Raw genomic sequence first — 24,669 nt, 5'->3', positions numbered from 1 at the left:
TAGATAAAAGTCTATTATCAAATCCAGACTTAGATCCAAGAAATGTTTACATTCTAAAAGCAAGATAGTTCGGAAGTCACTGTGTCATGATTTGTATTCCAGTTTCTTTTTCTTTTCTTTCTTTTTCTTTTCTTTCTTTTGTTTGTTTGTTTGTTTTGAGGTAGGGTTTCTTTGTGTAGTTTTGGTGCCTGTCCTGGATCTTGCTCTGTAGACCAGGCTGGCCTCGAACTCACAGAGATCTGCCAGGCTCTGCCTTCCAAGTGCTGGGATAAAAGGCGTGTGCCATCACCACCCGGCTGTATTCCAGTTTCTTATACTGCATTCTTCACTTTACATTGTTTCAACAAGTGGTACAATCTGAAAATCTCAGTGGGCAAAAGTAATTGTTCTATCACCCAGGTCATCAAATGGTCATTATGTATGCACGTTTGTTTCATGACATTATAAAAGAAATATGTACTTTTCTTCTCTCTTGGGTAGCTTGAGCTAGCTTTCAAATATGTTGGTATATGTCAGCCTGGGGAAACCGCTATCCCAACTCAACTCCATATGCAATTGCTGGATGAAATCTGCTTTACTGTCTTTAAGGCAAAATTATTTCAGTATCAAAATATCTGATCATCTCAGGTCTTCAATGAACTATAAGAAAATTCTAAATTGATACATTAGAAATACTAACATACTACAGTATTCTACATTATATTTAGAGTAAGCCTCTGAACCCTAGATGCAGAATCATGTAATCTGAGGCAGTGTTATCCTTTCCACTCATGTACCCACATAATTTACTTTTTGTATATTAATTTAGATGCTTTACTTTAAAATGACACAGCATGAAAATGTTTTTTTTTCCTTAAAAAAAATCATTTAAGGCCATTTTACAAGTAGGAAACAATTAGAAGTGATTCCTACGAGCAAAATGGCAGCCACAGTCATCTGTAACTCCAGCTCCTGACTCTCATAGGCACCAAGCTTGATAGTGATACACAAATAACAATGCAAGGAAAAATACTCATACACATAAAAATAAAATAAATAATGTTTTTTAAATTATAAAAATCCTTTAGTCTTAAATTTTTGTTGTCAATTATTGCACTTAATATAACATATTGGAGAATTATACGGAAATTGTTTAATAAAGCTAAAGAAACATGAATTGTGACTTTAACAAAGCTGTGTTTCTTTTTTCATTATCATGTTTCATTTGATGATTAAATATTCAAAACTAAGGACTTACGTACCTTCTCCAATCCTTCCTCCTTGAGACTGATCACATCCAAATCAAAATCTGTCCTTAAGCCATTGGTTTTGTTGAAAGTTATTCTGCCTGTGAGGCCTTCCCAGTGAGCCTGAAAAACAAACGCCCACAATTAACAGGCAAGAGACAGGAGGTAAAATGGAATCCTGTGGTCACTGGTAACCTGAGCTGCTTTACATTAATAGGCAAGAGACAGGAGACAAGATGGTGTCCTGTGATCACAGGTAATCCGAGCTCCCGTATGATGGCATTCTGTGTTTACAAGCTACTTTACTTCTCAGGAAATGAAAGAGCTTTTGCCTCAATAACTTCCTAAGTTCTGTAGGATATATAAATGTTCAGCTTATATTATCAATGTTTATAGGTATAAGCTTTTTTCCTTAGAAAAATTAGCAAAGTACATTATATGAGATAAGATATTGAATATATCACTTGGTATAACTAAAAAAATATGAAGGACTAACTCCCTAAATTCATAACAGCAAGAAATATATTACTTTGAAAAAAATTGAGTACAGAAAAGTCTGTTGTACTAATTCAGTTAACATGTTTCCTTTATAATAATCAATGTCACATTTCCCTGAAGAAGACAGGGGAAAATATATTGTAATTATTTTATATCAGATTATAATTCCTATAAAAGATGTTTCCAGTGAAAAATGAGGTAGGAATATAATCACTCCAAGGTGAGTAAATGGATGTGTAGCACAAATCTTAAAAGGTCTTATTAATAAAATCAAACCCGGGGCCAGGTATTGGGGTTAAAGCTGGAAGATCAGAGAAGCAGAACAAGCCATAGCCCTCTCACCTTGCCAATTCCTCAACTGATCCTGTTCCTCAAACTGGAAGCCTCTCAGTCCTCATCCAAATGGATCTCAGCTGAACTGCTGCTCAAAAGCCTAAAAGCTTAACCAGGCTCTAGTTCCTGCTTCTCATGCCTTATATACCTTTCTGCTTCCTGCCATCACTCCCTGGGATTAAAGGCATGTGTCACCATGTCTGGCTGTTCCCAGTGTGGCTTTGAACTCACAGAGATTCAGATGGATAACTGCCTCCGGAATGCTGGGATTAAAGGTGTGTGTGCCACCATTTTCTGGCCTCTATGTCTATCTAGTGGCTGTTCTGTCCTCTGACCCCAAATAAGTTTATTAGGATGCACAATATATTGGGGGACACAATATATCACCATATGGATGGATTGTATTTTAAATACATTTTTTCCTATTTCAACTGTTATTTAACCAAAATTATATGTTTTCCATTATATGACATCTAGAAATAGCTTGGAAAAGTAATTACCTGAAAATTTTGAATGATGCAGTGTAAGTATACAATTATATAGTTTGAAAAAACGTACACTATGAGCCCAAAGACATGGTGCTTAAAATACTATGTTTAATATTTTAGTAGTGAATGTAAATGAATATCATCTCTACATCATTTCTTAGACACCATACTTGTTTCTCAGATACTAGTGCTAGTATACACATATTTCAAAATGATTTTCAGCTAATAAATTATAAATGAAACAGAAAATGTGGTAATTACCTGTTTCATATTACAATATGTCTCCAGTAGAAAAAAATTATTTACCCAATGTCTTAAAAAGAAAAAATATTCAGATGATAAAAAATTCTAATAATGTAACAACAGACAAAAGGATCAGAAAGTGCCAGAACATATGTAGAAAAGAGCAAAATGGAACTAGGTAGAGAACAGTAAAAATATAACAGGCAAAACTAGGCAAGTAATAAAAATTCTCTAACATACTCAATTTTCAACTTCCTAGCAACCAAAGCAGAAAAGAAAAGATGATGAAATTGTAATATGCACTCTTCATATTTGGAGGCATTCCAGCTACTTGGAATAAATAGCTTTCCTGGTACTGAGACCCGAAAGAAATTTTTCCTGTTGGTCCTCTTACAGGGAATACTGTGATTTAGTGGACAAGGCTCTCAATTACACCCTACAATAAATACAGTGGGGGATGTCATATAGCTGTTTTTTTTTTTTTTTTTTTTTTTTCAGGGCCAGCAGACACCTATCACAGTCACAATGCTCAAATGCTGAGTTCAGAAAAATCAATTCTTTAACCACTGAGACCTGTGATCTACAAATAGAGAGCTCTGAGAATGCAGAGTATTTTAAACCAAAAGTGAATGTAGAGTAGAGTGTGAAGTTACTAATAAAGACCATGTTCTTCAGGGGAAAATCAGGACTCCTAGCTGAGTTCAATGCAAAGTGGACCATGAAAATGCATGGAAATTGTTTACCAATATAGTGAGGTTCCTATTCAGTATCTTCTTTGTATTTTTGTTCCACGATGAACAATTCATTACAAAATGAATTGATTGTTAATTTTAAGGCAATGATGAAAAATTTTAAGTGTACCAATGTCTGTGATTGTTTTCATAGCTAAGATAAATGTCCATTTAAATTTTCATTCAAGAAAAGTGTGCTAGGCCGGGCGGTGGTGGCGCACGCCTTTAATCCCAGCACTCGGGAGGCAGAGCCAGGTGGATCTCTGTGAGTTCGAGGCCAGCCTGGACTACCAAGTGAGTCCCAGGAAAGGCGCAAAGCTACACAGAGAAACCCTGTCTCGAAAAAAAACCAAAAAAAAAAAAAAAAAAAAAAAAAAAAAAGAAAAGTGTGCTAAGCAAACAAAGGACTTCCCTTCATAGAAAGAAGAGAAACATGGAAAAGAAAAAAAAAAGTGGGTGTGCACATAGGTGTAAATGAGAAATTTTCCACCTGTTTTTTCTTGCGTCGGGCTTGGTCAAAATCAAAGGGAAACGATACATGGTCACAAACATGACTCCACTACACAGTGTGAAGTAAATGTTGCACTTTGTGAATCCATATATTATTTTTGTTTTTGTGTTTCAAAGTGATAGGGACTGAATTTAGGCCTCATATATGCTAGGCAAGCAATTTACCATTGAACTACATTCCAAGACCTGATATATTTATTTTTAATATGAATAGTTAATTCAAATAAAATAGTTTTACATTTTATTTCAGAAAGTTCTATAGATGAAAATAGTTATGCCTCACGTATTATTTTAACTTTTATGCACGCTAAATGACAATATTATAAAAATACAGTTGATATTTTATTGCCTAAAATACTATTCTTTAGACTTTTGCATCTATACCTAAATAAAAAGCAGAGACAGATTTTCAAAAATAAGGCTGTTATCATCAACCAAGTTTTCAATAGGTCATAGGTTTCATATGTTTAGGTCATCATAGGCATGCTGATAGATATTGTATTGATTTATTTGTAAAATAACAGTTTTATTTTATTGTACAGCCTCAATATAAGGGCTTTTGCTTTGTTTTATTGTATCTTGTTTTATCCAGTTTCGTTGCTGTCTTATAGAAGCCTGCTCTTTTCTGAAGAGGAAACGGGGAGTGGATCTGGGGAGAGGGAATAGTTAGGAGGAGCAGAGGGAGGAATACATTGTACAAGAGAAGAACATATTTTCAGTAAAAATTAGACAGAAAGAAAAGGTGATTTTTACCTCTCTAAGGGAAGAAAAGACGTTTCAGTTTGTGTGTTTGTTTTGTTTTGAGTGCTAGGTGAACTGTACTGAGCTCATTCAGAGTCCTGTCTCTTCTTACCTCTTTAATTAGGCTCATAAAGCGGGTCCCGAAGCGCCAGGGTTTGTGTCGATTACACTGCAAGGAACTGACAGTCATCTGTGGAAACTGTTGTACGGCCACGGACACGACATGTACCGCATCATACATCAGAGCAGCATCCGTCTGAAAGCCAGAGGAAAGACACACATGTTCACAAAAGTGTGCAACAGGGCAGGCAGCATCAATGGAAGAATGGGGTAAGGAAAACATAAGTTTCCAGTGTTCCTTTATATTAGGGGGAAAAAGCAATTTCTTCTGCATTTTGTGGTTCTCTGAGCTAAGACAATGTGACCACATTACTACAACACATTAAGAACAGTTGACCACCCGGCCTTTCTTTTGGAAAGCAATAAAGACTGTGTTATACAGTGCCCTGGTTTCCCCTTTGTACCTGGAAATATATGAGCATGCTATTTATTTCTCTTCTCTTCTCTTCTCTCTCTCTCTCTCTCTCTCTCTCTCTCTCTCTCTCTCTCTCTCTCTCTCTCTCTCTCTCTCCCCCTGGGTCCATCTTATTCTGTCTCACCACACATCACATACAATTGGATGAAATTGTCACATTTAGAATGATTATGTAGCTCACACATTATCCATAGAAGTAAGTAAACAGTTCCCCTGTACAAGAGGAATAAAAGAGACTTTAAAGAGGTTTACTCAAAAAATCTTAAAGATATAAGCCCAGACCTTGTCTTCAGCTGTATTTTCAAATATCCATTCTCAGTCATGATGCATCATTCCACAGACTGAATCTCAGGGTACGTGTTAATCCCTTTTCAAGAACCTAAGCTTAATCTCCTGTGCTGCTTTCTTCACTCAAAATTTCCATATCAATAAAAGTTCATTTGGCTTCTCAAGTAAAATGAATATGAATTCTACTGTTCTGCACCTGCTCAAGGAATCAGCCACTTTGTGAGTTGATGATAAAAAACAATGTTTGTAATTCGTAAGAAACACAAGGCTGGGTGACTGTGAAGAGATGAATTAAGAAGACCCTCTCACCATGCTATTGGGATCCGTGCCAGATTTCATACCTGCAGGAGAGGGCCGCACTGGCAGAGATGGTAGCAGTGAACTTTGAGCCATCTGCTTGGCATGCTTTACAATAAAAGCATGTATTTCCCTTTCTCATTCACATAATTAGTGGGCTGTGAAATGAATTCCAAACTGAATAGGAACCCTGTAGATCACACTGTATGCCACAATACAGGACAAAATGAGGAGACTGTATTTTTCCATTCAAATGCATCCTAAGAGCTTCACCACAAGAAGTGGAAGAAGGCTAAACAGCACACAGCAAAGGCAGAACACAGGAGTATCATTTTGTCCTTTACATTCTCTAACTTCACTTTCCAAATAACAGATGGCTAATTTCACTTATCCTATTAGCTGTAAGATGGTACCTAGAGGAGTGAATACGATACAGAAATCCAGTACAAGCCTTACAATTACAATATTTGGTTTGGATCTGGGTGAATATCTGAAAAATCCATCTAGTATATCACATTGCTAGTCCTAAATGTAATTTCCAAATTTGAAAAATGTATTTTTCCCAAAATGTAATGAAATTTTATACCATATAACTGTCTGAGAAAGTTAGGCAGAGATAAAATCTTTCAAGTATTATTGACAGGCCAGTTTCATAGCATCACTACAGAAAAACACCTTAAAGCATCCATTTTCTTTCTTAATTCAAATTCCATGTCCTGATGTGCTGGTCAGTCTTGTCAACTTGACTGCCTTAGAGTCACCTAGAAGGCAGGACTCTGGGAAGAAGCCATTTCTCCAGAAGCTTAACTGGGGAATGAAGAACTAACCATCCCACAGGCTAGCATCCTGGGCAATAAATAAGTAAACAAATACATGAATGAATGAATGACAAGAGAGGGCCACCCACAACCAGCTGTCTCACACCCCTGCTACCTCTCTAGCCACAAGACTGTACACTGTAACTGTGAACTGAAATGTACTCTTCCTCCCTTAAGTAACTTTTGTCAAGAACTTTGTTGTAGCAATGGGAAAAGAAACTAATTTATCAGAGTCTGGCTTAAAGGACAAAATCACAAATAAGAACAAAAACTATTAACACTAATTTTACAGATATTTTAAATTGGAATTCTATTAAGTAACTTTTCAGGCTCTAATACCATAAAACTGGAAGTGAATAACAACAAAGTCTTTGGAAACCATACAAATATAGGGGAAATAACTCATTCCTGAACAAACAGTCGATGAAGACAGATATAAAGTGCATAAAAAATATCTTAAGAGAAATACAAATAGAGAAATAAGATTTTTTTAAAAAAGCTATTTGTAGTGGGTAGCCATTCCAGCTTTGATCTGGAAGTTCCAAACCCCACTGAGGCTTCGGTAACTGTCACGCCTACAAGGTGGGGCCAAGAGAGGACCCTGAAGACCCAGATTTGGATGGGCCAGCTCTCTTGGTTCCTGGACCCAGGACACTGAAGGTGGACTGAGCAGAGTTCTCCAGAGAACACCACTAGACTGAACTACACCTTTCCCAGACCCTGCAACCTATCCCTTCACTTGTAAGTTACCTCACAAAATAAATCCTGCTTTTAACTACGTGGAGTGGCCTTAATAATTTCACCAATAGCTATTGAGTACTAACAGGAGCATTTATAGCAACCAATTACTATTTTTAAAAACCATAAATAATTTGCATATAAACAACCTAGTGCTGTACCTCAAGGAAAGAAAACACAGTAACCAACCAAATAACAAATTAATTGGAAGAAAGACATAATAAATATTAGAGTGGAAATAAGCAAAATATAGAGCCAGAAAAGAAAATAGCACTTGAAACTGCTGTTTCTAGAAAATAGTGTGTCCTTACATGGGCTCAAAATATACTAAATGAGACAGTAGGCTGTCCTTTCTGCCCTCATTTTGTTTCTGTCTCAATCACTTTTCATATTCCATAATTACTCGAAGAATATCTGACTACCAAACACACCTTGTGCCCCTTTGGGTCTGAAACTACAAAAACAAGAGCTATTTTCTTCAGCTCCAATCACCTTGGGTTACAAGAACTGAAACCAAAGCCTCACAGGACCAACAGCCCCCGAAATGAGGACAATTGCCTGTGGTAGCAAAGCTGTAATTTGGAGCAGAAGTAACCAGAAATGGCACCAATAACACCTTCTTCAGACATCTCACAGAAACAAAATTAGAGTAAAGATAAATCATACGCAGACCCAGACAGCACCTTGGCCAGGAATGGATATATATAAATACTCTGTGACCCCCTTTCCCAGTTCTTTCCCTATTTAAACCTAAGACTCATGTCACTACATAGAATTGACTTGAAATCACTGGACCTTTTTATTTCTTCCTCTTCCCATTGTGCCTTATCAAATACTTTTTCTCTGCTTTTTAGTATTACTCATTTTTTGAAAATATTGAAATAGATGACTGAGCAGACCCAGTTGAATTGGACATTTTATTGGATATTTCAGTCATTTTCTAATCAAAGACAAAGAAGCTCAGTTAGAAATTAATATATAACATATCTAAAAGAAAAGATGTTTAAAAGAATAAAACTAATAAATCTTTATAAGAATATATATAATATATATAATAAATACATATAATAAATCTTTATATAGAATAATTATAAAATGAAAAAGAAGGCTTAAGTAAAACCAAAGATTTACTGATACCACAGAAATTACATGGCTGATTGAGATTAGATTGTAACTTAAAGAGAGTTAAAAGCCAATATTGTTGATGAACATAGACAAAGAAAGCCTCAAGAAAATACTACTAAAGAGAATTTTTAGTGTAAACAGTACCCTAAAAGAATTATTGACGATGAGTCTCAAGTTCAGAGAATTACCTTGTCTTAAGAAGAAGATAAACCATAGTGGAAGAAGATAATATTGATCTTTGGCCTCTGTACATACAAGCATACATCCAATGAACATGTATAACACACACACACACACACACACACACACACACACACACACACACACACACATACACACACACATTTATTCAACTCAATCAAGATGAATTTGCCTCAGAATTTCAAGTATTTGCAAAGATGGCTGAATGCACATTGGTCAATAAACATGATGCCTTGATACAAGACACCAAGAGAAGGAATGACCAAAGCCATATGATCATTTCAACAGACGTAGAACTCATACCAGATAAAATGATTTAACTTAGGAGTAACAGAGTCCAGTCTGATAAAGTCTATTTATAACAAGGCAAAAGCTCACAACATATTGAATGCTGGAAAACTGGCAGTGATGCATTAAGGTGCAGCAAGCCAAGATGCCCCCCATTGTCACTTTTATCCATGATGATACTGGAAGTTCTACCCAGAGCAATTAGGCAAATCATGAAATAAATGGCATCTAACTTGGAAAGAAAAAAAAATGTCAAATTGTCACTATGGCCAGATGACATAATCTTATATATAAGAACACTAAACACACCACCAAAACACTATTAGAATTAATAAACTAATTCAGCAAAGCAGCAGGATATAAAATCAACATCAAAATAAATTGCTTTGCTTTATAGCAATAGTGACTTGTCTGAGTTGAAAATCAGCAAAGCAGTCCTACTTAAAGCAGCCACAAAAATAAAATAAAATATGTTCAACTATATTTAAGCAAACAGGGGAATGTTTTCTACAATATAGCTATAGAACATGCTAGAATAAGTTGAAAAAGACAGGAGCAAATGTTCAAGGATTAGAATAGCTAATATTGTGAAAATTTCCATAAGACCTAAAATGATAGATTCCAGACCATTCCTGTTAAAATAGCAATGACTTCCTTCACAGAAGTAGAAAACTAAAGACTAAAGTGTGTAAGGACTATAAAAGAACCTGAATGGCCAAATAAATCTGGGCCAAAGAATACAGCAAGATGTCTTAATCTACCTGAATAAAAACATACTATGAACATAGCACAACACTTAGAGGAAAATAGCCATACCACCCAATAGGAAAAAATAAAGGGGGGAAACCAGGCATTGCAGACTACTGAGTATTGACTAAGGTGACTCCATAGGCAATGAAGAAAGGGTGAACACTTTCACAAATGGGCTAGCAAAATGGAGAGCCATTCATAAAGTGAGAATGGAAGCCCTGCTCTCACTGGTTACAACTTAGTAACACATTAAACTACTAAGAGAAGGAGCAATGGAAATTCCATTAGCATGAATAACATTAAAAAAAAGAAAAAAAGAGCAAGAGATAAATGTGAAAATGCACAAATGGAATTACATAAAAATAAAATGTTCAGTGAAGGAAACTAGTAACACTTCTTTACAGCAAAGGAAACAACGGTGCAATCTAGATAGGAAGAAGATAATTACAAACAATGCATCTATAAGGATAAGTATGAGGACATCCAACACTTAATATTGGGCAGAAACGCTAGCAATATGGTTTAAAGATTGAGAAGAAAGCTAAGCAGACATTTGTCAAAAGCGAGATAAATGCTCAACAGATACATGAAAAGTTTCTTGATTTTCTTAAAAACGAGAGAAACCGAAATCAGAGTGACAGTCACATATGCTATTTTGTTTGTGCTCTAACAAATAAAGCTTGCCTGGAGATCAGAGTGCAGAACTAGCCACTGGAGGCCAGGCAGTGGTGGCACACACTTTAATCCTAGCACTTGCAAGGAGCAAACAGGAAGTGATAAGGCAGGGTGTTTGAGGATTCCCAGAGGTACGAAGTCTTTCTAGTGGCTGGCTGCTCTGCTTCTCTGGTCTTTTAGCTTTTGGCCTGATATCTGACTCCAGGTTTTTATTATTAAGACCAATTAGAATTTGTGCTACAGTCACCCATTTCAGTAAGAGTTGGTACAGTCCAAAGACAAAAGACACCAGGTGCTGGCAAAGACAACACGAAAGCAAAGGCCTTGTTCACTATTGATGATGTTTAAATTTACATAACACTATGAAAAGCAGAAAGAAGGTTGCACACGGTTAAATATAGAGCCATGATTTGATCCAGCAGTCCTTCATATTTTGGGGAGTTCCAATGAGAAACAAACACTTACAACTCTGATTTGTGAAGGTAAATCTCTGAGGTGGAATTTAAATTAAATATAATTCTTTTCCTAATTTAATTTTCATTATGTCATATCAACTCTAAAGAGTATTTTAGAGTTAAATACAAAAGATAATATTCAAAATTACACTACAATTGAGCATATGAACTACTTTCTTACAAAACTGTTTACTTACTAAATCCAAATAATTTAGTTAGAAAAATTCAGAGTTATTTGTGGCCTGAACATTCAAGTACAATCACATACAGTTGTGTACAAGTATGTGTGTGTCACATTTATTTGAAAACCAAAACACCTCTTCACTTTGGAATCCAAGAAGGAAAAACAGTGTTCACTGCAGATTTCATATCAGAAGAAGAAAGGGAAGATTATGAAGTTAAATTTCAATCCCAATAAGTCAAAGGAGAGGCCCATGCATCACTGCTAGTTCAAGTATCTCTCCACCAGAGTGGGATCTACCCTGAAGGCCTACGTTAGACTATAGTCAGCTTTGGAGTCTGTATAAAATGTTCATACTATGTTACTGTATAATATTCTTACTATTCATTTATATTAAAACATAAAAACATAATAAAGAATGTATTGAACTTTTAAAATATTTATGTAAACTTGGATTTTATTTATAGAAAGAGCCCTTTACTAAGCCATAAGTACTAAGCATGTCTGTGTTTGATTGACAAGTCATTTTATCAACCAGAATAAAATCTTATAAATTCTGAGATAGACACTCAGATAGTTATGCCCCCCCCCACAAAAAAATTAAATACAAGCCGGGTGGTGGTGGCGGCGGCGGCGGCGGCGGCGGCGGCGGCGGCGGCGGCGCACGCCTCTAATCCCAGCACTCGGGAGGCAGAGTCAGGCGGATCTCTGTGAGTTCGAGGCCAGCCTGGGCTACCAAGAGAGTTGCAGGAAAGGCGCAAAGCTACACAGAGAAACCCTGTCTCGAAAAACCAAAAAAAAAAAAAAAAAAAAAAAAATTAAATACAGATTTGTTTGGAATTAAAATTAAGTGGAGTCAAACAATTCTGACCTACATTCATGAAAAGAACACTGAAAGAAATTCTAAAATATTCCAAAGATTTCTTTTAGCAAAAGTGCATCAATGCTATTTTTGATTCTGGTGGTTGGGCATTTTTTAAAAAATCTGTGCCCTTGAAATAATAATGACCTTGGGATATCTCTATTAAATTTTAGCAGAGAAAAATGAAGGCAGGATCTGGTGACATACACTTTTAATGCCAGCACTAAGAGGCAGAGGCAGGAAGATCTCTACGAGTTCCAGATCAGCCTGATCTCCATGGTGAGTTCCAACAGACCAAGGCTATGTGAAAACCACTCTCAAATAAACAAACACATAACAATAACAACCACAAAACTGAGGCACAATCTTTTTTTAAAGAGGTGTATTTTTTAAAATAATTTTTAAGTTATAATTCAGTAAGTTTTGACAGTGTGTGTGTGTGTGTGTGTGTGTGTGTGTTCACATTAATGCTCTTGGTCTGGGCTGAAACACTAAAACTCACTCAATGTTCTACATGTTTTATTTACATTACTCTCTTCTTCTTAGCTTACTTTCTAGATAACAGGCACTTCTGGACAATTACAGCACCAACTTTGTAGTGTCACACATGTTATTCCATATGCTGCCTTGAAAATAGTAAGTGTATAATAGTATTATTAAGAATAAATATATAAGTTCTGCCAAAGTTTGCTTTAACAGTAAAAGAAATAGGTCTTGGGGCACTCTGAATAACAGTCACACTCTGCCATCTCTCTAGAATGCATTGCCTCCCAAAGGTACCGTGAACCAAATCTGCCAGCAGCTCCAGCCTGGGGGGAACGGGAGTGCAGCCTCTGTCCCGATTCCAATAGAATTTATAGTAACAGTTCTGTGAACACATTTATCTTTCCATTAAATAAGTACAGGCAGGTCCCCTCTGAGATCTGAAGCTAGCTGGCAGGTGGCAGACCCATTCTGGAACTCCTACGTTTCAGATTTTGCTCATTTCTGAAATCTCATCTGAGGTAAAATGCATACACAAAGAGCTGCTTCCTCCAGTAAACGGAAGATAAGTCTATGGATTCTGATTCATTCATTGACTTGACCTCTTAACTGAAACAATCAAAGTTTAAAGTAATTTCATTTGCCTTTTTTCCGTGTTTTTTACTTAGAAATTTAAAAAAAGCACTTCTTTGTGGGAGAAAAGTAATCACTTTAAAAACTAGACAGTTGTACGAGGTGGAAAAAAAAACTAGATAGTTGCAGTTGAAAAGTAATTGCAAGTGTTGATTGTTCAATTAGAAGAGATGGATATTAAGTGTGATGGGTAAAGAGGAGGATATTGTCCTTGGGTGCTCCTGTGCACAGTCAGCAGAATTTGAAACAAGACTGAGAAATATGCACCTCTCTGACAACAGAAGAGTGCGCACAGGAAGGGCAGGCCGGTGCTCTCAGCTGGCATGCTGCGCCCAGCTCTCTGTCCTTCACAATGAAAGTACATGATGCCTGCTAACTGAAGGGAGCGAGTGCTGAAGAACTGCCCTCAGAACCAATCAGGAACCAATTGTGAGACAATTCTCCCAGTAACCCTGCAGCTGCCATTGTGTGTGCTCTGCTGCCAGCTCTTTGTCCCACTCTGAAAAGAGTTCTTCACCAGCAGCTGCGTGGACCACACAGGCTGCATGAGGTAATACATTAAAGCAGTTTCCATAGTTTCTGGCAAATGGCATACAGCAGGTGTCATCCAATCCTGTTGTTGATCACCAGAAGGCTGGTAATCGCTTCAAGGTGGACACTAGCCCAAATCAGGAGCCTGTTTAGAAAGTACAATGTTGCAACTCTCCTGCACACGCCAGAGGTCTAAACGGGATGTAGGCAGATGCTGTTCAAGAGAACAGGTCAGGGTCTGGAAAGGGAGGAGCAGGGAGGCATTTTCATAGAAATTTTATTCTTATATAATGAAGTATGTCTCTGACGGTATAATTCAACTGAAATTAGAGCTAAAAAAATCCTCAAAATGCACAGTTCACTGACAAGTTTAGAAATTAAGAATAAAGATACACAATAAACTATCATACTGCCTGATATACATATATATTACTATATACACTAACAGACCATTGTTGGGCAGATAACTTCACACCAGCAATGGGACTCTAGTCAAGTGTGACTCAGTACAATGTTGTCTGATAGGGAATTGATTTAGTCTGATAGGTTGACTAAAGGTGTCTGTTCTAGTTTCATTTTCTTTTGCTGTGATAAAATACTGTGAGAAAAAGCAATTTAGGTATGAGAGGGTTTATCCATCTTTCAATTTCAGGTTGCACCCATGTTTGTAGTAAAGCTACACATGTGGAAGGTAGAGACCTTTTGTCACACCATACCTATTATCATGTTCCTATTTAACAATCTTTCATATCAATATTTCATAAATATTTAGAAATTAGGGAAGGTAAGGATCATTTTTCTTCTTCCATGTCTATACACACATTCTTTTCAATCCATCCTCTACCAACAAAACATGTTCTATGTGTGTTGTGATTTCCTATTTTTCATTTTTCACTACTAAACTTCTTGCCCACATCAAAACTCTTCTAGCCCCTGATATTCTGAGAGATAAAAGTGGTATCTGTTGTTTACTACCCATTTCCTAGTATCTCAGTATTTTACATCCTCTTACACATTGTGATGAATATGTCTATACTTCTTGTTTTTTATCTAACCAATGAGATCTCTGTATTGAAGACATGCAGAATTAAAAGATATTCCAGTAATTATAGGAAAAAATGACCTTTGAAATAAACATATATATTTTTTCTTTACTCCTACAGCATTTGGTATCCATGAGGCCTAAAATGGACAAGAGGCAAGACAAGAAAACAAAAAAATGAAAAGAGGCAAAGAATAGAATGAATTCAGTCACATGGCCATATCGATGATTTAAAAAGAAAATTCAGATTCAGCCAAGACCTGAAGATCATGTGGGAAGGATGGGCCTGCATGGTAGTGCTTGCTGAATTCCATATGAGAAATTATCTGAGCCTAAATTAATTCTATGAATAACTAATAACTGATCCACTTCATTGGTGGTCCTGTGGATTCATGAATTTGAGTAACTCTGTAAACCAATGATTTCTTATTCAAACTACAATCTATCAAAAACAATGAATGCTAACTAGCTTGTTCTGAATAAATGGTAAATATGATTTCTACTAGTTGAATAAGGATATAATATATACATATATACAATACAATAATTATGATAATAATAATAATAATGAAGTAGAAGAAGGAGAAGAAAAAAGAAGAAGAAGAAGAAGAAGAAGAAGAAGAAGAAGAAGAAGAAGAAGAAGAAAGAAAGAAAGAAAGAAAGAAAGAAAGAAAGAAAGAAAGAAAGAATTTTTTGCATGGTCATTTCTGCTTCTACATTTTGGAGTTTTCAATCTTTCTGAAACACGTGCTGAATATCACTATCCTTAACAAGACATAACATAATTTTGGAAATATCATTATTTTAGGTAGCTTTTAGAATTTTGTAAGTAATGAAATGCAGTGCATGTGGTTTAAACTTATAAGCATTAAAATTTTGAAGGTGACACTTTTGAATTATTTCTAAGAATTATGAATATTGTCAATGTAATTTTTCCTGTCATATTTTTAAATTTACCATTCTGAAGCAGAAGATCCTATCTGTTTGTTTAGTTTTGCCATAATTTCTAAATACTTTTAAATATTCCAAGCTATTTAGATGGTTTTCAAATACCATGTAGAAAAATACTTTACTTTCAAGGTATTTATGATTAAGGGATGGCTGTGAATCAGGTTAGAAAATGCCACCAGATTTTTAATTAAAAGTTCCATTAAACTAGTGTAATTATTACTACCTAATTAATTTTTCCCACTAAAATCAATCTATTTAGATATCTTTTTCTGTTTTAAAATGTTCCATGAAGCTCTTACCAATGCCCATGAACCTTAATATATCAATGGGGTTATTAATGAACTCTCCAGCAACTATATACTTAATAATATAGATCCTGTTAAATCTTTTCTGATTTTTACTACATGTGAACTGCTACTGATCTAAAAAAGAGTCAATATCAAGGGGAAGTATTCTCAGCAGTACCTGTTGATCTTCAATACATTCAATTATCTTTTGTTTGCAGCTCAAATTAGCTTCTTACATTAAAAAAAAATATATTCACCAATATTGTTGATATTTAATATTTTCAGTATCACGAATGAAAATTGATTTTTCTTGTGTTAACAGACTGATACTTTGTAAGTTGATTTCTGGGAGTATTCAACAACCAAAATAAACCTGTTGTGTGAGTACATATTCTTAAAACACAATAAAAGAACTAATTTCAAATATTCACAAAGATTGATAGTTTATCCATAGCAAAGCTAAAATTAATGTTAAGACCTATTGAAGGAGTAAGTTTCTGAAAAATGTTATATGTAAAAATATAATATTATGCTTTCTTGTTCTGGTTGTGTTATGTTTATTACTTGCTTATTTCTCTATATAGCAACTTCTCATTAAAAAACGAAAATATAAAAATTTCATAATCAGCTTATGAATAAAGACTAACTTTTAAATCTCTTAATGTTTGTGATCTTTTTCATCTTTCAAAACTAGAGGTCTTCCTCAAAGAATTCTTGCCAGATAGGCAGATATTTATCAGTAGATCACAATTATGAAACTTACTGAAAGCACAAGGATGTTGACAATGAATAATATCAGCCTAATGATATAGCAGTATTTAAGGAATAAAATGCTAACTAGTATATACTTCAATGGTTTAAGAATTGCCTAATATGTGTGAGGCCTTCAATTAGTACATAGTCTGAAAAATATATAGATTACCTATTGTTTTAATGTCACAGAAAAATGTCCTGGGCTTGCTTATTCAAAGGTTTCTTTAGAACTTTACTAAATTTAATTTAAATTTTCTTGACATTTCTCCATCGTCTCTATGGTCTGTTCTGACTGCTTGATTCACTCTAACAATACCCATGTTATTAGTGTGTTGTTGACAACAAATATAATAATGCACTGTGTAATTAAACAGAGATACCAAGGATGATTTAAATACATAACTGCAACAAACTATTTTTCATATGATACCACATGCAAATTAAAACAAGAATATCTAATTTCATTTAAGCTAATATCTACCAGAGTTAAAGAATAGTTGTTTGAAAGATTTTTCTATTAACATCAGTAACTTCAGAAAATAAAAGAAATAATAACTAATAAAACCAAAGCTAGAAAGAATGGCAAAGTTAGATAAATGTCAAAGCATAACTTTAATATTAATAAAGATTACATTCATTCATTCGTTCATATATTGCAGTCTTTGATTTTAGTGATCTTAAGGTAAATGAGAAAATTTTTCATGCTATATTTCTGTGAACATTAAAAAAGAATTCATAGAACATTTCCAAATCAAATGAAAATTAACATACCACAGTGTCCTTTTATACAGTATATTTTTAAAAATACATCAAATGGCAATAATCAACTAGGTATACTAAATAACTCTTGATATTTACTCACTAGGGTTTTATACTTGCTGAGAAAGTCATAAATTACAAACCAAAACAGAAAGGCTTTCATTACAGGTATTTTTGTCCAATATCTTATGCCATTGAGAAAATTAACTTGAAGTAAATGAGGAGCAGGAGGTAAAGGCACTTCGCTTGGTGGGATAAATGAATGACGCCATACATCTCAATTGCTTGACTTTTTAACTGAACAGCAACAACTAAAGAGGGTGCGATATACAAGATAAATCTAAGGAGAACCAGAAGTAATAGCAGTATACAGAAAATTGAGCCAGGATGATAGAGAAATGCTATAAGTGGTGTGAGAATCCCCCCACCCAAAAGAAACAAGGAAATGCTCTAAAAAGAAGTCAGAATAAAATAGATGACTGCATTAAATGTGCTTGTTAATTGAAACAAATTTGATAAATTTATTTTAAAACAATTCAACAAAATTATTCAGAATTTGTGCAACTTTATCCAGCCAATGAGTTTCAAGTCTTAGAGTACAGTTCTATAAACACGTGAACCAATTCTAATCATAATGTGTTGTCTTAATGGATGCAATGGTCTTTGGACCATTTTCAGAGTGTCGTGACTCAGGTTATCATCCTTCATCTTGGCTTCCTTCCCACAAATACCTTGATTTCTTTTCCCCACAGCTATTCTTCAATGTCTTCTCTTTCTTCCAACCTTTTAACCCTACTCACAGGATACACATTCATTCTCCTGGATTTTTAATAATAAACTGTTGAAAATATAACAGCTGTCCTATGACAAATGTTGAGTAAAATTAAATCCATTTTTACTTAAGCAAAAGATTGTATTTATCTTTCATACAAAGGAGCATAAAGTCTACCTTTATGTCTTCATATTTTTGGAATTAGTTGAACCACAGAGTACCGATGACCAAAATTTTAATGTAATTTACTGTGAGAATAATAAGCATAGAATATGCAATATTAGCTTAATGTCAGGTAAGTTTTTAACTATGTAACCTAGAAGATGATATCAGGAAAATTAAAGATGGGTAAAATCAAGAAAGATAATCCTAGATATTTCACATAGAAAAGTTCATTTATTATAATACTGCTCCCTTTAACATTTGTTTCTTTGAATTACTATGTCCTGTACTTTTGAAGCATTATTAATTTAATTTTCTGAATAAGTAAAGTTATGAAATGTGGACCATGAAAATATAGGAGTCAAACCAACATTAAGCCCAGGCCTACTGATTTCCAGGATCCTATTCACTTGTTTGTTTGTTTCCTGCTAACGCATGATCATAAAGACATAAAAATCACAACTATGTATGTATAAAACAGTGTGCTTAAAATATCAAATAGAAACTAGCTTGTCTCATGTTAATAATACAATGTCATTTATAAAACAAAATTTACTTAACATAGCTATCATCATATTATCTCACTTTTGTGGTCTAGAGGCAAGAGGCAAGCCGTAATATTTCTAGTTGAGAGAAAGCAATGTTCTCACCAGACATAGCTGAATGATGACATACTAGTGCCCATAATTGGGAGCTAGAAAAAAATGTGAGAATACTATGCTAGAGAATATTCTGGAAACATGTCAAGCACCAATTGAAGCATTATGATGTAACTTGGAGAACAGTTTATGAAAAAAAAAATACTAAGTACCTGTGTGTATTACAATGTGGTTTATATGTTTTCCAAAGTATAACATCCTAGATGTTCCTAAGATTAAACAAATTACATTTATAATTAAATATTATATCATTATTACAATTATTATCTGAAGCTATACTTACAGATATGGAAGGATAGATGGTTACATATATATATATATATATATATATATATATATGTGTGTGTGTGTGTGTGTGTGTGTGTGTGTGTGTGTGTGTGTATGTGTGTTTGTGTGTGTGTGTGTGTAGCGGATTTCCACTATACTGAATTATAATGAATTATACCCCATAAATATTTTAGAGCATGTCATCAGTTTTTCTAATTTTTCTTAAAATTACAGTCAACACCATTTATTTGTGAAAACATATAACACATACTACGTTCATTTTTAAACCCTTAATTAAAAAGTAAAATAGAATAAAAAATTCAAAGTTAATTAAAATATGTATCTTTTTTAAATAGCACTCATTATATTTAATAACTAAATTGAGTTTATAAATATTCTGAAAACATATAGCATGTTTGAAATGAAATGTAGTTTAAAACATCACACTAATTAATATATCTGTATCCATCTATCTTTGCAAATATACAAGAAAAAGATTATGATAAATCCAAAATATTCATAATATTGATAGTATTTAAAAGTTTAACGTTTACCTCTCTTCTTTATACAAAAGCATTGTGCCTATACAAATTCAGAATTAATGGATCAAATGCAAATAAAAATTACATTTCAAAGTGAAGTGTTTCTTTTGAATTCTAGAAAGTATTCATAGTTTGCCTGTGTTGCTTTCAATTTCTTGGTTAAAATATATACGTAAACCAAACCAGAAATGTCTAGACTACCAACTTACATTTTAAAAAAATTATTTAGGTAACACATCAGTCTAAAGATAGTTCCATGGACAGACACAGACAACTAGCTATGGCATCTACTGTATCAGGAGACATAATTATTTTCTAAATATGAGCAGCAAAAGGAGCAATTAATCAATATATTAAAGTTTTTCCAAAGCATTGTTAAGTTAATTAACAAGGTGTCTTATTTCCTGCAAATGAATCCATGATTAAATAAAATTACAGCACCATTTGCTGAGAACATGGCTCCTTCGGAAGTGTTTTAATTCATTTTCCTCCTGTCTGGAACTGACTTGCCTGGAGCTGGCTAAAGTCTAGAGAGCAATACTCTCATTAGACACTTGGCCTTGAAGATATGCTCTAGTTACCTAAGATGGTTTGACAACTATATGTGACCTTTCTATGTTCAAAACAAATATAGTTGTTTATGAATTTATTTATACTCAACGTTAGCATTAAAAATTAATTTGTAGTTGGCATGGTTGATATTATTCTCCCAGTTGGATAATACATAATTTCAAAATGTTCATTTATATAGTACATGACTTTGAGGCCTAAAATGCTCATGGCACCTTTTAATATGTTACTTTTAGCTTTTCAACCACAAGCTGCTCCTAAAGTTTAAAGGGAGGGCCAGGCACAAATCTTAGCAGTACTCAGGAGGCAGAAGCAAGCAGATGGTTATGAGTTCAAGGCTAGTTGCTTCTCTATAGTGACTTTCAGATCAGCCAGGGTTGCACAGTGAGACCTTACCTTAAAAGTTATCTGAATTGGTAATTATTGGTAAAATAAACTTAATGATATGGCTATCCACTTTTAAAAATTGTTAAGGCTGATTTCTTCTGATTGTTCTAAAACAAGAGGCTTAATGTGCATGGAATTTATGATAAACATAGATGGGGTATGCATACAAGATATATGAATTGAATATGATTCTAGTCTGTTAAGCATCTTCTCAAAATAAATATGATCTTCATAAATAAAATCTTTTAAATTGTATTAGATTATGCCAAGCGGTGGTAGCACACACCTCTAATCCCAGCACTTGGGAGGCAGAGGCAGGTAGATCCCTGTGAGTTTGAGGCCAGCCTGGTCTACAAAGTGAGTTCCATGAAAGGCTCTAAAGCTACACAGAGAAATCCTGCTTCAAAAAAACAAAACAAACAAACAAAAACCAAAATGTGTTAGATTGATAGGCCCAGGTACAATGAAACCAGTGGAAGAACAGGTGAATAACTTGTCTTCCAGCTGAGCTGCCCTAGTCCCCAGACTCTGATGCCCAGAGCACATCCCTTGACCCTCACCCTATAATCTCAGCGCCAGCACCACTGCTGGATCCTGCCCCCACTCCAGTGGAATTTCACTGCTGTGGTCTGCAGTCCTCACTAGTCCACTAGGGAGTGCGTGAGGGACCTGCCTGGCAGCTGGACTGCTGTGCTGAACTCTGTTCAACCAAGACCCATTCCACCACCCAAACCACCCACCTCATCCTGCTCCCCTGACCAGCACTTCCCCACTACTCTTACTGACTCCATAGGCTCAGGTACAGTCCACACCAGTCAGATGAGGAGGTGGGTGACCTGTCTCCCAGCTGAGCTTCCCCACTCCCCAGAATCTGATCACCAGGGCACATTCCATGGCCCTCCCACTTTCTCACAGCCCCAGCAGCTTTACAGGAAGCCAGACAGGTTCTAGGGACCCCAGGAAAACTCCAACCCAAAGAAGTTAGCTATATCTACAAAAACAAAGGCAATAGATAATCTCCCACCAGCAAAACCCAAAGCAACACACACACACACACTACTAACAACAACAACAATAACAGGAATTAACAATCACTGGTCATTAATATCTCTCAATACAAATGGAGTCAATTTTCCAATAAAAAGACACAGGTTAACAGAATTAATGCAAAACCAGGATCCATCCTTCTGCTGCATACAAGAAACACACCTCGACATCAAAGACAGATATTACCTCAAAATAAAGGGTTGGAAAAAGATTTTCCAATCAAACGGACCTAAGAAGCAAGTTGGTGTAGCTATCCTAATACCTAATAAAATAGACTTCAAACCAAAATTAATCAAAAGAGATGGAGAAGGACATTTCACACTCATTAAAGGAAAAATCCACCAAGATGTCTTAATTCTAAACATCTATGCACCAAATAAAAGGGCATGCCTATATACTTTAATAACCTGTACTTCACAAATTGGAAAATATAAAAGAAACAGAGTTCTTCATAGATCCCACTTATAAAAATAAAATCAAGATCAGATAAATGATTTAAATAGACCTATAACTGCTAAGGAAATTGAACCGTTCATTAAAAGTTTCCCAACCAAAGAAAAGCCAAGGGCCAAATGGTTTCAGCAGAGAATTCTACCAGACTTTCAAAGAAGTGTTAATTCCAATACTCCTCAAATTATTCCACAAAATAGAAACAGAAGGAACATCACCAAATTCTTTTTCTGAGAATTCTACCAGACTTTCAAAGAAGTGCTAATACCAATACTCCTCAAATTATTCCACAAAATAGAAATACCAAAACCACACAAGGAGTCAAGAAATAGAATTACAGACCAATTTCCCTCATGAATATTGATGCAAAAGTACTCAATAAAATCCTTATAAATCGGATCCAGGAATACATCAAAAGGATCATCCACCATGACTGAGTAGGATCTATCCCAGAGATGCAGGGATGGGTCAACATATGAAAATCTGTCAATGTAATCCACTATATAAACAAACTGAAAGAAAAAAAAAAACATGATCATCTCATTAGATGCTGAAAAGGCCTTTGACAAATCCAACACCCCTTCACAATGAGAGTCATGATAAAGAAACACATCTAAACACAATAAAAGCAAGCCAACAGCCAACATCAAATTAAATGGAGAGAAACTCAAAGTAATTCCACTAAAATAAGGAACAAGACAAGGCTATCCACTTTCTATTTATCTATTCAATATAGTTCTTGAAGTTCTAGCTAAAGCAATAAGACAATAAAAGGAGATCAAGGGACTACAAATTAGAAAGGAAGAAGTCAAACTTCTATTATTTGCAGATGATATAGTATACATAAGTGACCCAAAAATTCTACCAAAGAACTCCTACAGCTGATAAACACTTTTAGTGAAGTGGCTGGATACAAGATTAACCAAAAAAAAAAAAAAAAAATCAGTAGCCCTCTCATATACAAATGATAAATGTACTGAGAAAGAAATCAGGGAAACAACACCCTTCACAATAGCAACAAATAATATAAAAATATCTTGGGAGTAACTCTAACCAAGCAAGTGAAAGACTTGTATGACAAGAACTTCAAGTCTGTGAAGAAAGAAATTGGAGAAGATATCAAAAGATGGAAAGATCTCCCATATACATGGATCCATAGACTTAACATAGTAAAAATGGCTATGTTAACAAAAGCAATCTATGGATTCAATGAAATCCCAATCAAAATTACACCACAATTCTTTATAGACCTTGAAAGAACAATACTCACCTTCAAACAGAAAAACAAAAACAAAAAAAAGCAAGGATAGTTAAAATATTCCTATACCATAAAAGAACTCTGGAGGTATGATCATTCTTGATTTCAAGCTTTACTGTGTGGGGCCTGCCCCCACTTTTTCCACCAGGATACTCTTGAACAGGGAGAACCGAGATATATTTAGATAGAAATATAGAGGTGTGAGAAAGATAGAAACACAGGATAGCCTCGGGAGGGCCTGGGTCAAAACCCACCAGCCCCTTCTGTCTCTTCTAAAGGTCTTTTAAAGGAATTCCAAGGGGTGGAGCAAAAGACCTCCCCCTAGCACAGCCAAGTACAGACCATCCCAAACACCTGGTAACCACACTCATGGTCAAACTATCCCCTAATGAGGTCCTGCTGTGTAAAGCAAGATGGGATCTCACTAGGAAACCTCTGTGGCCCCAACACTTTACTACAGAGCTATAGTAATAAAAACAGCATGGTATTGGCATAAAAACAGATAGGTGCATCAACAAATGGAGCCGGATTAACTGGAGGTCAGCATGGAGAAGAATACAAATTGATCCATATTTATTACCCTGTACAAAACTCAAGTCCAAGTGGATAAAAAAAAAACCTCAGCATAAATCCAGTTACTCTGAACCTGATAGAAAGTGAAAATTGGACTTGAATGCATTGGCACAGAAGACAACTTCCTGGATGGAACTCCAGTAGCACAGACACTAAGATCATTAATTAATAAATAGGACCTCATGAAACTGAAAGGCTTCTGTAAGGCGTGTTGATTTCATGTCTTTTGACTGTATATCTAGTAGCAAACTTGAAAATCACTTGGAAAGGATTGCTTGCACTTCAATGAAAGTAAACTCTTCTAACATTTTGAAGTTGAGTCATTCTTTCCATATACACAAAAACTAATTTCCACAAAAATCAACCATCCATGGCACTTTTTGAGAAATTAAGTTTCAATAAATATATAAAGAAATGTAAATTTGTCATTTGCTTTTCTGATCGCTAAATAAAGGGTTACATACCAGTATGCATCTTGATTAACCCAATTTCAAGACTTGAAAGAAGATAGAGTACAAGAGTAAGTTCCACTACATGGAGAGGGAGAACATGAGGTTAAT

The 24,669-nt window shown here is 35.0% G+C and overlaps 1 protein-coding gene across 3 annotated transcripts in view; it reads right to left on the bottom strand.

The window, feature by feature from the left end:
* Grik2 (glutamate ionotropic receptor kainate type subunit 2) overlaps positions 1-24,669 on the bottom strand; it is a 631,292-nt gene that overhangs the window by 256,151 nt on the left and 350,472 nt on the right. For all 3 annotated transcript variants that reach the window (XM_059272429.1, XM_059272428.1, XM_059272430.1), the window contains exons 8-9: positions 4,883-5,026; positions 1,242-1,349 (exon numbers count right to left, since the gene is read on the bottom strand). In XM_059272429.1, coding sequence (XP_059128412.1) covers positions 1,242-1,349; positions 4,883-5,026 — 252 coding nt within the window. The remainder of the gene's footprint in view (positions 1-1,241; positions 1,350-4,882; positions 5,027-24,669) is intronic.

This window comes from Peromyscus eremicus, chromosome 8b (assembly GCF_949786415.1).
Source record: "Peromyscus eremicus chromosome 8b, PerEre_H2_v1, whole genome shotgun sequence".
Classification (NCBI taxonomy): domain Eukaryota; kingdom Metazoa; phylum Chordata; class Mammalia; order Rodentia; family Cricetidae; genus Peromyscus; species Peromyscus eremicus.
The sequence above is the reverse complement of the archived record's forward strand: the minus strand, read 5'-3'. Positions and strand labels throughout refer to the sequence as shown.